The sequence below is a fragment of the Thamnophis sirtalis genome, unplaced genomic scaffold, assembly GCF_051295495.1.
Source record: "Thamnophis sirtalis isolate CommonGarterSnake01/CBP01778 unplaced genomic scaffold, rThaSir2_p1.2 scaffold_1, whole genome shotgun sequence".
Classification (NCBI taxonomy): Eukaryota; Metazoa; Chordata; class Lepidosauria; order Squamata; family Natricidae; genus Thamnophis; species Thamnophis sirtalis.
Genome location: NW_028261381.1, coordinates 62,785,864 through 62,803,987, shown reverse-complemented (window position 1 = coordinate 62,803,987; position 18,124 = coordinate 62,785,864). Strand labels below are relative to the sequence as shown.

General features: G+C 45.0%; 1 protein-coding gene across 1 annotated transcript in view; it reads left to right on the top strand.

Moving 5' to 3' along the window:
• The window catches only part of OBSL1 (obscurin like cytoskeletal adaptor 1), a 77,170-nt gene that overhangs the window by 53,223 nt on the left and 5,823 nt on the right, over positions 1-18,124 (top strand). Inside the window, exons 21-28 of the mRNA XM_087713417.1 lie at positions 671-937; positions 1,518-1,787; positions 2,348-2,614; positions 3,749-4,015; positions 4,677-4,789; positions 5,027-5,180; positions 7,080-7,241; positions 16,513-16,617. Coding sequence (XP_087569543.1) covers positions 671-937; positions 1,518-1,787; positions 2,348-2,614; positions 3,749-4,015; positions 4,677-4,789; positions 5,027-5,180; positions 7,080-7,241; positions 16,513-16,617 — 1,605 coding nt within the window. The remainder of the gene's footprint in view (positions 1-670; positions 938-1,517; positions 1,788-2,347; positions 2,615-3,748; positions 4,016-4,676; positions 4,790-5,026; positions 5,181-7,079; positions 7,242-16,512; positions 16,618-18,124) is intronic.

The window sequence follows — 18,124 nt, the reverse complement described above, 5'->3', positions numbered from 1 at the left end:
AGGTTTGGAGGTGATTGGCCCCTCCCATAGGACATAAAGGAGGAGCAAAGGCACGTGAGCCTTTGTAGGAAGCAACTTGGTTCATGCTGGTCAATTTACCTTCTGAAGCTCCGTTTTGACTCTTTGCTCTGTGTGGACTTGCCAAGCTGATTGCCTATAAGTCTTTGGCAGCGTTTCAAGGAAGATAAAGGTGGGTGCTTATCAGCCTTATCTCGAAAGACTTTGGCAGACTACTGTCGGACTCTTTACAACTATTTGTGTCTCCTTACCAGCAGTGAATGAACATAATTCACAGCCTTTGAGATAAAAAGAGGGTTTGGGGGACTAAGCGTGTGCTTTTTACTGTATCAGGAAGGTCAGAACAGCCTGAGAGGAATAGAGCCATGGCCCTTGGAGTAATTGACTTTGAGAAGAGGCAGCAGGGACTGTCTCCTATTTGGGGACACCTTACTTAGCCATGTTTGAGCCAGAGTAGACCATAGTCATGAGGTCTAGAAGTTTAAAAAGCAAACAAACTAGGAATGTGAAAAACTGCAAAAGTGGCGAGCTGTGGAATATTTGGGATGCATTGAAGATTTCCAGTCTACTCTAAATCCCCAATAATTTGATTGGCTTCTGCCAATTGCCAAGATCTGATCCTCCTAACCAAACTTTTCTTTACCCACCTCAGAACTACTGGTGAAGTTTGTTCGGGGTCTCTCAGATGTGACAGCGCTGCAGGGTGACACAGTGTTGTTTTGGTGTGAATTGTGCAAAACCAAAGGTGATGTAACATGGCTGAAAGATGGGCAGGAGCTGGAACCCAATGAAGACGTGAAGATCGGAGCAGAGGGACGAGAGCGTTCCTTGACACTCAGCAATGTGAGGACCGAAGATGCTGGCGAATATTCATGCGAAAGCAAAGATGACCGTACTTTGGCTATTCTCACAGTCCAAAGTAAGTTCTTTTTGGAGAAGTTGGAAAGCAGATGCCTTGCATGGAAAACGTCTAGTTTCAACATCACATTAATATAAAGCATCCTTTGTTCCCACTTATTAAAAGAAGGCAGAAGTTGTATGAACACATCCAGATCCCATCAAATGAAAGATGAATATTCCAAAATTAGGAAATTGTTCAAGCAATTCTTGTTTCTTGTCTCATAATAGCATGCACATGTTTCCCAGGCTGCAGTGCAATTCTATTATCCTCTGTGCATTGCTATGCAGGTGGTCCTTGATTTATGATTACAATTAGCCCAACATTTTTGTTGCTAAGTGAGACATTTGTTGTGTGAGCTTTACCCCATTTTAACAGCCTTTCTTGCCAAATAAATTAAATTTATTTAATTAAATAAATAAATAAATAAATAAATAAATAAATAAATAAATAAGCTTCAGTGCAAAGAGGCAAACCTGTATGTCCTACATAAGAGATGAATCCCATGGTGATACCACATTGGATGGACTTTGGGGTCTCCTGTTGGATTGGTTGTATGCTAGCAAACTTCATGTAAACTGAGATGGCACCTTTTTCTCAGTCCCTAGGTTGGTGGAGATAATTTCTGAGCTGCATAATTTAACGGTGCTGGAAGGGGATGATGCCATTTTCAAAGTGGTGATATGTCCCGATGATGTCAGGTTGAATTGGCAGCTGAATGGACAAGACGTCGTGAACAGTGAGCGGTTGACCATAACCAAGAATGGGCTATGCCATACCCTCACCCTACGACAATGCCGCTTGAGTGACACCGGCATAGTCACCGTCTGTGCGGAAGGTCTGTCAAGTTCAGGCAGACTCAGTGTGCAAGGTAAGAGGAACGGTGTTGGGCAGAAGTACTGTGCATCAGTGATAGTAATTAGTAATTCTCATTAGTCAGAGTTACAAGGGGGTTATCAGCTGATGCCACGGCTGTGTCCTTTCTTGTCTTCCCAATTCCATGCGAAGAAAATATAAATTTCTTTACTCCAAATGATATCTCTGCTTACTTAGTTTGCATAATTTATGCTGCTCCTTTAGTCATGCAGGGAAGATAATAGAATCCCTTTTGGAAATTCTACTTTGACTTTCCTTTCGTCTTTGAAGATTTATCTAGGCACAGCATGTCGAATTTTCAAAACTTTATCTCCACAGCCCTGCAGGTTCCGAACTTGTATTTTTTTTGCGGGGGGGGGGGGGGAGGGAGAGAATAAAAGCTCTGAGGTTCTGAGTCTTCTGAAATCTATGTTTGTAAACATGCCAGACTGACTCAGGCCTTGGGAAATGGCTAGATCCTGGCTTGTCTTCTCTCTGTAAAGAGGGAGGGATGGTGGCCTGGGAATGCATTCAGGTATCAGCTAGCATTCAACCACTGAGCCTTATTTTCTGCAGAGGCTCAGGTGCTGTTTGTGCGGACATTACGTGATTTGGCGGCTGAGGAGGGACAGGATGTCCGCTTGGAAGTGGAGCTGAGCGTGGAGAGTGCGGAAGTGCAGTGGATGAAGCAAGGCATCTTACTGCAGCAGAATCCAAGACTCTCCATGGAGGTGCAAGGGCCAAAAAGGGTCCTTACCATCCATCAGATTGAGCTTGCTGACCGAGGCACCTATCGCTGTGAGAGTCTGCATGATCGCACTCAAGCCAGGCTGAGCGTGGAACGTAGGTGTCATTTCTATCCTGATCTTGTTTTCTCTCGCAGTTTTATGTTGTAGAAACTTGGGAGAAAGTCAGTGTAACGTTTTATCTTAGGGGTTTTATTTTCCTCCATGACATCTCTGCTGAATGTGAGAACTCCTTTAACAATGATTATCTGAATATTACCAGTTGCTTAGGAAGCTCTGCTTGCTTTAACCCTTTCTGTATCCTTTCCCCTGCCTACCAAGCCATGCCCACCAAGCCTCACTACGCCCACCAAGCCATGCCCACAGAACTGGTGGTAAAGAAATTTGCACTTCACCACTGGTCTGAACACGTTACTTGCATATTTCTGGGTGTAAGAGTGATTTTTTCATGAATAAAATAACTTGGCATATGCAGATAAGAAATCAATTATTTTAATAAAGTGCACTATTTTACAGATACTTATTTTTAACTAGTAATTCTTAATTCAATTACTGCAATCTCATTTTTGTCCTATCCTTGTCTTTTTGGAATCTGAACTTTAGCAGTTATATATGTAGTGGCCAAATATAGTAGAAGATACTGCATAAGACTGTTGCCTTTGTTTATCATTTATTTATTTTTACACAATGTTCACTTGAGTTAAATGTGACTCACGGTGACATGTCCACATTGCTTGCTTGGCAACAATATGGAAGTGAGTTTGCCATTGCCGCCTGCTGGGATTTTTTTAAAAAAACATCCCAGTTTACCTCAGAGTCCTGGGATTTCCTCTTGGTCTCCCATTAAATATTAGCCAAGTCCAACCCTGCTTAGCTTTTGTGAGATTCATTAAGATTGCCCTAGTGCTGATAAGTTTCTTATGAGGAAAAATTATCTCGAATTCTAGTTCAGCTAGTTCATTCTGATAAATGTGCTGAATCTGTTAAAAACCTTCCACTCTATTTTGCAATAAATGTATGAGGAAGAAGTGAGTGTGGGGTCTACTCAAGTAGCTCAGAGAAACATACAATTTTCTTACTAGTGGGAGTCACAGAAGAAGCATCCTATGATTCTGTATCTGTTGAATTGGAGTCTTAATATTATATATGCCATTCCTGGTAACTTGCTTTGATTTGAAATAAGCTTTTTTCATGACAAAACTGGATCTATCAGACTTTTCTTCCTCTCCAGCCCGGAAGGTGACAGTGAAGAAACCACTATCAGATGTGGAGACATTGGAAAAGGAGACAGTGACATTTGAGCTTGAGCTTTCTCACCCCAATGTATTGGGGGTCTGGACGCGTGACGGCATCCGTGTGAAGCCTAGTTCCACCTGCCAAATGAGTGCCACTGGTTGTGTGCACAGCCTGACGCTGCAAAGGCTCATGCTAGATGACACAGGGACTGTGGCCTTCACTGCGGATACTGTGCGGAGCTGTGCGCGCCTTACGGTCCGAGGTACTGGACTAGTGGAGGGAGGACTGAGGAAAGGCAACCTTGGTGCTGGAAATAAAGTAGGAAAAAGCAGTGCCATCATGCCCAGATTGTAACCTCCTTACATCCTTTAGCTGGCCATTGCAGGAAGCAGAATGCTAGACTAGATGCTCTTTGGATTAGTCCTATTTTTCTAACAGATTTAATGTCCAAAACTCAATGTACCTGCAGAGCAGAGCAGTTTTGATAGCAAGAGCAGCATGAGAAAACTGGGCATGGGAAGTACGACAGGTACTGTAGATAAATTGGTGTCTGTTAGATAAATTGGTGTAACTGAGGATAAGGGATGCAAACTGGTGTGGTTTGGCTAAGTACCATCCCTTGAAGACGTTTAATCTTTTTAGTCTCCAAAATAGTGCATCATCAACCTACTTGCAACTGTATTTAGAGCTGCGCTGGCGCAGTGGGTTAGAATGCAATATTGCAGGCTAATTCTGCCAACTGCCAACAGTTCAAATCTCACCAAGCTCAAGGTTGACTCAACCTTCCATCCTTCCAAGGTCAGTAAAATGAGGACCCAGATTGTTGTAGGCAATATGCTGACTCTGTAAACCGCTTAGAGAAGGCTGTAAAGCACTGTGAAGCTGTATATGTGCTATTGCTGTTGCTATCTCTGTCCTTGTAGAGCCACCAATTACAATGCTGCGCTTGCCCCAGGACTTGGGAATTCCCGAGACAGGCTCAGCTACCTTTGAGTGTGAGCTGTCCCGACCCCTGGCTGAGGTGAAGTGGTACAAGGTGAGGGTATTATCTTTTATCAACATCCCCACTTCCTTGATCTTCTCTATAACTGCAGGAACGGGCTGTCCTGAAAAGTCCTCCTGATTTATTCAAGGGAACATTCTTGATTAATACTATCTCCATCTTCCCTCACTCCCCTCTGTGTCCTCAGAACCACCCGAGAGCTTCCCTTTCTCCCCCTTTCCTTTCTCAGAGCTAAAACAGACCTGTTCTCTATGTCTTTCATTCTCACAGGATGGCAAGGAGATCCAGGTGAGCCCCAACTGCCGCATATATTCAGTGGGGCGTCGGCGTCTCCTGCAGCTCAACCATTGCAGCCTTGAAGATGCTGGCGAATATATGTGTGATGCTGGTGATTGCCATGCCTCTGCCAAACTGAGAATCTTTGGTATGGATGACTTGGGTTATGGATAAGAGCAGAAAAGGAGTGGATGGTGTGGGGAGCGGGAAAGGCTTGGGATGGAGCTCCCCATACAAAGCATGCTCACTTGTCGTGTTCTGGATGAGGGCAAGGCCCCTTTTGCTTTTCTGACTTTTGCCTCCAGTGGCTGGAGCAGGCTGGTGAACATCCAATGCACAGTGCACTATAGTGAGTCAAATTTGCAAGGCTTCTATAGAAAGCTAGATGGGAAATGAGAGCCAATGAATATTTAAGTGGGTTTTAGAAGAGAGACATAATGCATGGTTACTAGCCCACTCACTAGATAGCATCTCCATGTTTATGCTTGAAAGGGCAATTTCATAATGAATAAAAAGGAATACATCTTCCTGGAAACATCTGCCTGGCCATTCTTGGAAACAGGCTATGAAATAAGGATAATTTTGGACATTTATTATCAGAGAGAGCAATCTAACTGAATACTTGTTGCTGAACATCAGTGTTGCTAGAGAGCTGTTTTTCTCCTGTCCTGCTTGGGGCTTCTTAAAAGTAGCTGGTTGGCCATTAAGAAAAGCAGAACGGGGCAGTAGATGAATGTTTCTCTTGATCCAGCAGGAATGATAGAAGGAGAACTATATTAGGCTATACCAGCCCAAAATAAGGAGGAGTTTGACAGCACTTTTTCCCCACCAACATATTTTAATAAAAAGCATAGCTTTTGTGTACTGCTGTTCATTTCATCGAGGCATGATGGCTCAGTGATTAAAGACATTGAGTTTGTGGGCTGACCACCCATGTTCAAGAACCAATTTCTGGGGGGGGGGGGGCATTACATGCCCCAGCTCCTGCCTACCATGTTTCCCCAAAAATAAGATTGGGTCTTATTTTCTTTTGACCTCCAAAATAAGCGCTTGACCTTATTTTCAGGGAGGTCTTATTATTTCTGAAGTGAAGGAGGGGGAGAGCATGGTCACTTCATGGCTGCTGCTGTGTTGCAATATTTTTGGGGAGGGCTTATTTTGGGGGGAGGGCTTATTTTAGTGCATGCACTCAAAAGCCCGATTGGGCTTATTATCCAGGGAGGTCTTATTTTCAGGGAAACCGGGTACCTAGCAGTGTGAAAGCATGCACATGCAAGTAGTTAATAGATATCACTTTGGTGTGAAGGTAGCAGCGTTCATGTATCTTTGGTATATAGTCACATAAGTGTCTTTGGACAACGCCAGCTCCCTTGGCCAAGAAATGGAGATGAACATAGTGCCCTAGAATTGGACACAGCTGACAGGGGAACCTTTACTTTTAGCTTCCTCTCTTCATCAGATGCATGGGCTGATTGTTAAACTGATGGGGGATTTAAACATTCTTGTAGGATTTTGATGAAGTAAGGGTGAAGAAAGAAAGTGTGGGTATGCAGATGCAGGTTATATGAGAGGGACTATAAGTACCAAATCAATTAGCAATTGTGATGGGTTAAAAATTCATTGTCTTTCATAAGTCCTTCCGAGATAGCCTATAACCTTTTGATGAATGTGGATTTTTCAGCCTCTCACCCAATAATACTGGCAATGTAGTTTATTATTAAAAACCCATTTTGAACTCTACATTCTGGTGTCCTCAGAGGGTAAAATGCTCTGCTATTACTGTCTCCTTGATCCAGCAGAGTCCTTGCTATGTTCTGGTGATTAGATTACAGCTGTAGCTCTTACAATCTTAGATAATATGTTTGTTTCTCATCATGACTTGTGATATATTTTTTATAATTGGCATCTGTTTGTTCTAGTGACAACTGGGGGAGTACCATGATCAAGAGTAGAGGTTTAGGAAATCCACATGAGTCCAAATATCACTTTTGTAAATACCTTTCAATTCTAACTGCCTGGGCTTTCTCGCCCCCCCCCCCCCCAATAGAACGTCAGGTCCAGATTGTGCGAGAGCTGGAGGATGTCCGTGTGCAGGAGAACGAGAATGCTGTTTTCATATGTGAGGTGTCCCTAGCGGAGGTGAAAGGTGAATGGTATAATAATGGAGAGAGACTCAAAGTCACCAGCACTGTGAAAATACGACAGGAAGGTAAGTGTACCCTTTCATTCTTGCCATGGCAATAGATATGGACTGCGCCTATTACCCCGGACTGCGCCTATTACCGTGGCTATCATCGTCCACTATTACCTCAGAAACTTTACCCTAGCCATCTCGACTATTATTCTTTCTATACTAGACCTTTAGAGAAAGAGGCTTTTTTAGCTCCCTCATATCGTGCCGGCCTTGACCGGTTTATTGTGCTGTTGCTCTATGGACTTTATATCTTTATGTACGGATTGCTCGCTTATTTTATCACCTTTTTATACCTGCGCAATTTTTCTTTGTAAGTAGTGTGGATGTGTATGATTGTAAGCGAATGATCCCACTTTTTAAAACTTGTGTAATTCCCTTTTATATTATATTGCTGTATTTTAAAATTTTTGTGGGGGTGTGAGTGAGTGAGTGAGTGTTTGGGTGTGTAAGCGAGATTGGGATGGGAACCGGGTTCCCCCACACTGAGTGCTTCGCAGAAGTGTTGGGGGGATCTGGGCCTACCCCAATCTCAGGATGACTGATTCGAAGGGCCTGTCGGGAAATGCGGGGGCTATGGGGGTGGGTGGAGGGACTACGGACACAGGAGTGGGCCGGAGCATTATGGTCTTAACAGGGAGGGGCAGATATGGCGGGGACTTTAGGGCGGGCCATTACCGGGGAAGGAGGGTTCGCTACGTCACAGAGATCCCTCCTTCCGGCCCTATGAGTCCCACTCCAAGGCCAGATGGCGCGAGTAATCAGGACCCTGGTCTCTGGCTGCTGTCGCTAAATGCCAGGTCTGTAGTTCATAAGGCTCCTCTCGTTCGGGACTTAATTTTAGATGAGAGGGCAGACCTGGCATGTATTACTGAAACATGGCTGGGCCCGGAGGGAGGAGTCCCCCTCGTAGAGATGTGCCCAGAGGGTTTTCAGGTGCTTCATCAGCCGCGAGCTCAAGGAAGGGGTGGGGGTGTGGCCATTGTTATCCGAGAGTCATTGATACCTCGTAGGATCCCTGCTCCGGAGCTTGTCGGATGTGAGTCCCTGCTGGTGAAGTTGGACCTCAAGGGTCAAGTGGGCTTGCTGTTAACGTACCTGCCTCCCAACAGCGTTGCGGCAGCCCTCCCCTCGCTCCTCGAGTCGGTAGCCGAGCTGGCAATTGAGTTCCCCAGGCTTATGGTTCTGGGGGATTTCAATTTGCCTTCGCTCGGTGAACACTCCGATGGAGCGCAGGAGTTCATGGCTTCCATGACAGCCATGGGCTTGACCCAAGTAATCCGGGGCCCAACTCACTCAGCGGGTCACATGCTCGACCTCGTATTTCTCTCGGAACAGTGGAGTTGTGACCTTGGTCTGAGGGGTAGTGAGACCTTACCCCTGTCATGGTCGGACCACTCCTACTGAGGCTTGACTTTCTGAGACCAAACCCCCACTGTAGGGAGGAGGAACCGACCAGGTGGTTCCGCCCCAGGCGACTTATGGACCCGTCGGGTTTTCAGACGGAGCTTGGGGTTATTCCTGATACTCTCGCCCGCAGTCCGGCGGAGACTCTGGTTGCTGCTTGGCATTCAGCAGCGACAGAGGCTCTTAACCGGATTGCGCCTTTACGGCCGATCCGAGGCAGTGGATCCAGGAGGGCCCCTTGGTTTACTGAGGAACTCCGGGAGATGAAGCGCCGAAAGAGACGCCTAGAGCACCGATGGAGATCCAGTAAGTCCGAGTCGGACCGAGCACTTTTAACATCCAGCATCAGAGTCTACATCCGGGCAATTAGGACGTCAAAAAGAACACACATTGCCTCTCTGATTGCTTCCGCTGAGTCGCGCCCAGCCACCTTGTTCAGGATAACCCGTTCCCTCCTAAATAGGAGGGATACGAGCGATCCTTTTCAGGGCAGAGCTGAGGACTACGTCCAATTCCTCGCGGATAAAGTTGCTCGGTTTTGGACCTGGACTCCAATCCCGCAGAACCAGCTGAGGCACCAAGGGATAATCTGGTAGGACATCACTGGATTGATTTTCAAGCTGTTACCCCTGAGGATGTGGACAAGGCCATGAGAGCTGTAAGTGCCTCCACATGTGTACTGGACCCGTGCCCCTCCTGGCTAGTTGTTAACAGCAGGGAGGTGACACGGGGCTGGATCCAGGCGGTTGTTGCCACCTCCCTTCAGGAGGGGGTCTTTCCCCCCGCATTAAAGGCGGCGGTGGTGAGACCCCTCCTGAAGAAACCATCTTTGGATCCAGCCGTCCTAAACAACTATCGTCCAGTCTCCAACCTCCCCTTTGTGGGGAAGGTTGTTGAGAAGGTGGTGGCCTTTCAGCTCCAGCAGTCCTTGGAGGAAACCAGTTATCTAGATCCCTTCCAGTCGGGCTTCAGGCCTGGCTACAGCACGGAAACCGCTTTGGTCGCATTGATCGATGATCTCTGGAGAGCCAGGGATGGAGGTCATGCCTCCATCCTAGTACTCCTTGACCTTTCTGCGGCTTTCGATACCATCGACCATGGTATCCTTCTGCGATGACTGCGGGAGGTGGGGGTGGGAGGCACTGTCTTACGGTGGTTCTCCTCTTACCTCTCGGACAGGTCGCAGTTGGTGTTGGTCGGAGGGCAGAAATCGACCCCTAGACCCCTAACGTATGGGGTGCCGCAGGGTTCGGTCCTGTCCCCCCTCCTCTTTAATATCTACATGAAACCGCTGGGTGAGGTCATTCGACGGCACGGGATAAAATACCACCAGCATGCGGACGATACACAGCTGTATCTGTCCACCCCGTGCCAACTCAATGAAGCGATGGACGTGATGTGCCAGGGCCTCGAAGCTGTTAGGGACTGGATGGGGGTTAACAAGCTTGTACTCAATCCAGATAAGACCGAGTGGCTGCTGTGCTTCCCTCCTACAAATTGGCCAAGTGTTCCACCTCTCAGGCTGGGGGGTCAAACAGTATGCCCCTCAGATAGGGTCCGCAACTTGGGAGTCCTCCTGGACCCACAGCTGACTTTTGAACACCATTTGTCAGCTGTGACCAGGGGGGCAGTTGCCCAGGTTCGCCTGGTGTACCAGTTGTGCCCCTACCTGAACAGGGAGGCTCTCACAACAGTCACTCGTGCCCTTGTGACCTCTAGACTGGATTACTGCAACGTGCTCTACATGGGGCTGCCCTTGAAGAGTATTCGGTGACTTCAGCTTGTCCAGAATGCAGCCGCGCGAGTGATCGTGGGTGCGCTTCGGTTCACCCACGTAACACCTATCCTCCGCGAGCTGCACTGGCTGCCTGTTGATCTCTGGATACGCTTCAAGGTGCTAGTTGTCACCTACAAAGCCCTTCATGGTATTGGATCTGGGTACTTGAGAGACCGCCTACTGCAATTACCTCCACTAGACCAATTAGATCCCACAGACTAGGCCTCCTCCGAATTCCATCAGCCGGCCAGTGTCGACTGGCGACTACCTGGAGGAGGGCCTTCTCTGTGGCTGCTCCGACCCTCTGGAACGAACTCCCCATGGAGATTCGTACCCTCACCACCCTCCAGGCCTTCCGCATAGCCCTTAAAACCTGGCTGTTCCGACAGGCCTGGGGCTAAAGACTCACTGCCCCACTCGAATGGTATGATTGTTGTGTTTTTAACTGTGTATGGTTTTATGTTTTTGTAACTTTGTTTGTTTTTCCCCTCCCTTTGAGTTGTGAGCCGCCCTGAGTCCCTTTTAGGGAAAAGGGCGGCATACAAATAAATTAAAATGAAATGAAAAAATGAAATGAAATATGGCATTTCCTGATTGGAATACAAGGGGGAAGGTAGATAAGAAGAAAACCACAATTATATTGGACAGTAGATGACAAGAGAAAGGAGGCAACAATCCCATCAGAGACCTTTGTTTGCACAAAATAACATAACATAGCTGGAGTTAAACTAGGCTTGGATTGTACTTGTGGCATATTGACCCAAACATTCTTATCATTAGTAGGAAATACTGTATGTGGCATGGGTGCAACTAAAGCTGATAACATCTTCTCCGTTGTACTAAAATGTGTATGTAAAAACTGTAATAAAATCAACATTGTGCAGTGAAGGTTATGTGAGGCCCATGTAGTGAAGATCAAGGTAGTTGCAACTTGGAATACAAAAGGGATAAATTGTAAAGAACATGAACTGATGAAAGAGAGCAGGTAGAAACTGACCTTAGGGAGTGGAAGAGAACAACGGAGCATTAAGGAGATACAAAAGGCAAATTATCTTTGGGAAAGAGGAAAGTATGAGAATGAAACTCAAAATAACCTACCTTGATTTTGTTTAGCCAGCTTTCAAGACTCTGTTATTCTAACCTACAACAATACAGAGAAAGGAAGGAAGGTAGGTAGGAAGGAAGGAAGGAAATAGGAAACTAAGATAAAGAAATGGGTGAAATAGATTAGGCTTTGTGCCAGACTTGAAATGTGCAGATAAAATTTTTGTTTTCCAGTAGGTGATTGAGAAATGAAGAAATCAAATAAAACCTATTGTATATTTGTTGTTTTAGTCCTGTGATGGCGAACCTATGGCACCTGTGCCACAGGTGGCATGGGGAGCCATCTCTGAGGGCACATGCGTGTGCCGGCCAGCTGATTTTGGGCCTTTGAAGAGCCTCCAGAGGGCCGGGGGAGGCAGTTTTCATCCTCCCCAGGCTTCAGGAGGAGGGGGCATGCGCACATGTGCAGGGGGTATGTGCACAGGGGGTATTGAATTATAGGTGTGGGCACGCACCCTTGCGCTATCGCACGTATGCACGCTTTTGGCACCCGAGCCAAAAAAGGTTAGCCATCACTGTTTTAGACAAAGTGAAAAGGTTTGAATTATGGAATATTATCCACAAATAAGGGGCTTGAAGTTAGTTGCTTATTGTAATAGGAGCAATGTATCATGGCAATAATGCCTGCTTCCAAATGAATGGAATACTAACTACACGTTCAACAATACCCAAAGACTAAGACAAGAATGTGTGATGTTCCATCAGTTGTTTCATGTATGGATGGATAAATGCATGTGAGTTGTTGGAAGAACTTGAAAATCCATGGCTGTGTCTATGCAGAAAATGCTATGTTGTTGGCTGAGGATCTGAATTATTTGCAGGGAATGTCCTGTATATTGCAAGAAGCACGGTTATTAAAATTAATGTTTTGGAGACATGGATGAATGAGAAAATGGAGTGAATATTTGCAGATTGTAATAAATGGCAAAAGAAATAGAGCATGCTAATGAATTGTGTATCCTGGTTAAAGGTTCCTAAATTGTGTATCCTGGTGAAAGGTAATTTTAAGACGTGCAAATGCTGGTAGAAAAGTAATGACCGCTATGTGGTCCGTTGCAAGAAATGAATGTTTGTTGAAAAAAACTGGCTGTGTATGAGAGCATACTTCTGCCCCGTCTTGATCCTGCTCCCCTCATAGGCCTATTTGGGGGGGACGGGACAAAGACCCTGACTGATAAGACTATTCAGGTGTACAAACCCTCTTGCAGCCCAAACCAAAGTGGACACAGAGGAAAGTGTCCAAGGAAAAGGCAGGAAATGAATCTGCCTATGAAAAAAATAATAATTCCAGAAGAATGATAGACCTATTGTTACCACCTTTAATTTATCAGGCAAGATGGAGCCTATAAGCAGATCAACAGATCTTCTTCCTACTTTACCCTGTCCCCCATTCTGTCAACTAAAGGTACTTTTGGAACCATCTCTTCCAACAGGATTTGATCTATTTAAGGCATTTTTCCTAAATGAAGCTGTCAGTCGTGGCTAATTTCTGGGAAGTGAGAGAGATTGAAGCCAGGCAGTATTGCTTCTCTGGGGTGGCCTCCCATAAGGGTTATCATTAGCTCCCCAACTATAGCTTTTCGGAAGCTAGTTAAACCAAAGTTAATTCAGGGGCTAATTGTGGCACCATAGGAGTTTTGTATTTTGACATTAATTTAATATAATTTTAATTTAAATACACCATGCATGTTTCACTGTTGTTTCATAACTGCTACGAACTTGCCAAGAATTTTGAGGTGTGGTCTATACTTAAAGAAAATAAACCAACTAATAAATCTTTTTCCAGTTTCCTGGAAAAATGGCATTTGCTTGGTGTGGCAGAGACCCTTGTAGACCGAAAGGTGTAGGATGGATTGGCGAATAACAGAAAACAATGTGCTGTTTTTTTCCAGGAAATACATATTTCCTTGCCAGAAACGAAGACTAAATGGCTGTGTGAGTCAGGTGTCTGGTCTGTTTCACCTCTCCAGTCAAAATACTCATGGAAAGCACTACCCAATAATGGCTGAATGGAGGGTGGTATGTCTGCAGAAACTTAAGTGGCCAACAAATGGTGGACAGATCCTGATGTCTTGTTTTCATTATCAGACTCATCACAGATTGGTCTGTATCAGGGGTGGGTTCCTGCCAGTTCTAACCACTTCTATAGAAGAGGTTCCACAAACCTACAGTGCCGTTTAGAACCTGTTCCAGCTCCCTCCCCCCGCCCGTCTGCACAAGATGAAGAATGAGAGGAGGAATTCTGGGAGTTGAAGTCCACAAGCTGTCAAGTTTGAACACCTCTGGGTTTTTTCTAAAGGGTTAGGGGTGCAAGGGTCTTGTAACTTGACAGCTTTAAGACTTGCGTGCTTCAAATGCCAGAGTTTCTGAGCCAACATTTTGAAAATTTTGAAACCCACCACTGGTCTGTATCATTATGAGACTCATCACAGATTGGACAGCAACTTTTGTATGCAGCAAAAAATAGAAAATACTGCTATGACAGTGAATTAACTAAAGGGCGTTCTGAATGCTTTCAGCCGGCCATGGTTGACACAGAAACATTGTTATGAGGATAGGTCCCTTAAAAACGGTTAGCAAAGTGTAAACATGCTATGATATATGTCGGGTGACAATTTGCCCACAGATTAAAAACAAATTGAGGAAAATGTCATCTGAGCAAATAACACATTCTCCTACTTCAGATTATAACAATGATAGAAAATATTATTAAAAGTCTTAACAACCGAGTATTCCTAAGTACTATTTGTTTTTTTTAAAAAAGCTTAGCTCCGAACCCTTATTATTACAAAAATAATAAGTTCCAAATATACCTGGAGAGAAAGCAAACTGGGGGATAGTGAATATACTGGGAAAATATTTGAGTGGCTTTTCTTATGCATTCATCCTTTAGAGCAGTGGTCTCCAACCTTGGCAACTTTAAGACCTGTGGACCAGCTTTGCTGGCTGAGGAACTCTGGGAGTTGAAGTCCACAAGTCTTAAAGTTGCCAAGGTTGGAGACCACTGCTTTAGAGGGTAGTTTGGTTGCTTAAGGAATGAAGATAAAGAAATTTAAAAAAAGAGCAATCGATCAAAGAGCCAACTTGAAATTAGTCTCACTGCATTAAATACAAAGTTATTAGTTTCAGTCCTCAGGGTAAGCTCCGAAAAATTAATTCTGCACATTTCAGTGAAGTTAATCAAAATGAAGAAAAACAAGTTTTGGAGGAGGCCATGTTTGCACACCACTTAGAGCACAACAGGATAGCACATCAAATCAGGATATGAATGAGCAAATTCAGACCACACGTAATTTTGCTTGCTGCTACCTCTGCAAGCTTGCATGCTCCTTTTGCTTGGTTCCTGCCTCTTCAAGGCAGGTGATCAAAGGTATTACATCAATGTAGAGTTCATTCACATAGCTTCAAACCTCATATGAATGGGGTACAAATTTCCCTGCTTTCAGTTTTCTGTTTAGTTATTGGAAGAGGACTAAATGAAAGTCATACCCTGTTTCCCTGAAAATAAGACCAATAGGGCTTTTGAGCACATGCTCTAAAATAAGCCCTCCCCCAAAAAATAAGCCCTCCTTGAAAATATTGCAACACAGCAGCAGCCATGAGGTGACCATACTTGCTGCCTTCTGCACCTCAAAAATAATAAGCCCTCCCAGAAATAAGACCAAGCACTTATTTCAGGGTCAAACAAAAATAAGACCCTGTCTTATTTTCTGGGAAACACTGTAGTTAAATAACAAAAAGACATGGTTAAAACAAGTCAGGATGCATAGGACAGCCTAATTTTATGTGGTGGCTTCTTATAAAGCACAATTTCTCCCTGAGAATGGCTCCACATCCTATTTTGAACAAACAAACAAAAAAAACTGCATTGTAATTGTTATATGCAAAGCGGACTTGTGATTAAAGAACCCACTGCAATTGCCCTGAAAAACATCATGTTGGCCCTTTCTTAGCTTGTGATTCCTTCTGTCATGGTACTTGGGAATGATCCTGAAAGACAGGAGGAAAAGTCACAGAGTAGAACACAGGTAAGAAACAGTCCAGCCGCAGAAGCAATGTGGACCTGGCAACGTCTCAGTAGGGACACTCCCTGATTTCTTGGTACAGCAAATTTCGTTGTACAGTAAATGATGCAGAAGGGAGTCCTATTTCAAATTCACCAAGAGAGGGATCATGTAACACTGAAGAAAGGGGACAGATGGGGAGGATAGGAAAGTGGTTACTGAATGGCAGAGACTCTCTACTTTCAAAGACGTTTTATCCCCTATTAGGTCTATCAGTGATGATAGTGGCTCCCCTCCTGCCCTATGGGAAGAGATATCCGAAGGAAGCCAAGCCTTGCTTTCTATCTAGGAAATTCTCTTTTCAGTCTGCTTGAAGCATTGACCTTAGACTGGCAATGCGGGTGGAAGCATCTGCCCTTCAGCCAAAAAACCCTGCAAGGATGGTGGAAGATGTCTGCTGTAGTTTAGAAAGTAACCTTGATTGGGGGTGGGGGTGAAAGGAGCATCTGCTCATCTTCAGCCTTGTCTTGGAACGCGTCTCCCAATGTAAAATGTTTCTCTTTTCTTTCTGATTAAGCTTACATCTAACTTTCCCTTGGGTGGCTTCCCACCAGTTCTTACTCCGTGCCTTGATTTCAAAACAGCAATGTTGGGGGGGGGGGGGGACAGGATCACATCATAGGCAATCACTACTGACCTATACAATTGTAGCCTACATTTATTTTATTGCGATAGGAGGGGATCTCCCCCTTCCCCCCGGCTGGGAAAAAAGCAACAAAGGCTGTGTTTTCATCCTTTAAAACAGCTGTTATTTACTAATACAAATGTATCAGTGTTTGCAAACCCAGACAAACCTTTCATTACTTCTGTGAGCAAGATAGAGTCCTTGCTTCCAGCCAACAGTATCCTGGCACCTTCTGTCTTTCTAGGCCCCCTCACTGTCTCTCCTTAACAACGCAGACAACCCTCTTTTTCCTTTCTCCCCCATCACCACAAGGAACCCGCCACTTCTTGCTTCTGAGCTCTGCCCGCCCTGAGGACACAGGCCAGGTCCGTTTTGTGGCCAAGACAGCAGCTTCGGAAGCCAGGCTGGAAGTGGAAGGTAAGGAAGCTACTTCTCTGTTGGGTCTGATGTTAGTTCTCGGGTGAACTGGGTTGACCCCAACAGGCAAAGAAGGAGTTGGTATTTGTGCTGGAAGAGCAGGGTTAGGACTAGGGTTAGGGCAGAGGTGATATTCAGCCAGTTCTGATTGGTTCTGACAAACCTGTAGTGGAAATTTTGAGTAGTTCAGAGTATCGGCAAATACTATCTCTGGCTGGCCAGTCCTATCTATTCACTGCTTCTCAAGTCCCAGCTGATTGGACTATTAGCAGATCGACTGGGTCTTCTTTTGATGCCCTACACAGGAGAACAAAGCTGTTAGTGTGGTGGAGAGGGAATGAGGATTTTACATTAACCTTCCCCTAGGAGTGGGGAGGGAATGGGGCAGTGGTGGGTTCCTACTGGTTCGGCCCGGTTCGACTGACCCGGTAGTGGTTTGCCGGCCTGGGTTGCCGGAACTGGCCGCGACTCAGGCCTGCTACGTCTCCAAACTGGTTCCCCAGTTAGCGTGGCATGAGGTTTTTCCCCCCCCCCATTTTTTTATGTTCTGTGCATGCGCAAACCTGTTTATGGGCAACTGTGCACGTACACGGAGCAAAATTGCATGTGCACTGAACTGGCAGTAATGTCGGCAGCAACCCACCCCTGGAATGGGGAATTTTGCAGTATCCTTCCCCTACCACGCTAAGCCATGCCACACCCACCAATCCCCGTCCCGCCCAAGCCATGCCCACCAAGCCACGCCCACAGAACCAGTAGTAAAAAAATTTGAATCCTACCACTGGGTTAGGGTAACCTAACCCTAACTCTCTCTTTGCAGGGAAGGGAGCACTACTAACTATACTTGCCCCCAATCTGCTTTGAGACCTTTCCAGGCCATGCCACAAGGTGCACTTCAAAAAATCAGTGAGCAGGAGTAGGACAGAAACAGAATTTTGCTTCCTTTGTTGCTATTTTCAGAATTGTTACATTGAAAATGAAGGTCTCTGGGAAGAAAGATTGTGCATTTACAAATGTTATACAATGACAAGGATTGTATGTTTATAGGCAGTTACCAGACCCTGTGCATCCGTGTGCATGAGAGTACACGCATGGAAACTATAAAGATTGGAAAAAACTGCTTGGGAAAGATTATATGTGAACACAGAGGGAAAAAAACTGAAAACATATTCTGAAACTGCCCTTTCCAGTAATTTGCTTTGCTTTGATAAGTCTATAACTTATATTTATATGCACAGCAATGTTTTCAAGTGAGGGCAGAATTACTCATATTTGTTGAATTTCTATCTCACTACAATATAATAATTCTCAGTGGTTTACTAAGGGATACAGAATTATTCAGAATTAAGAGGGTTGGACTAGAAGGCCTCCAAGGTCCCTTCCAATTCTGTTATTCTGTTCATTATATTTATGTAGCAAAATGAGAAAAATATTGTCTTGTTGGTATGATGCATCATGATGAAAGGGTTGGAGCTTATGGCATGATTTGCTTTCCTCCTTTTTACAA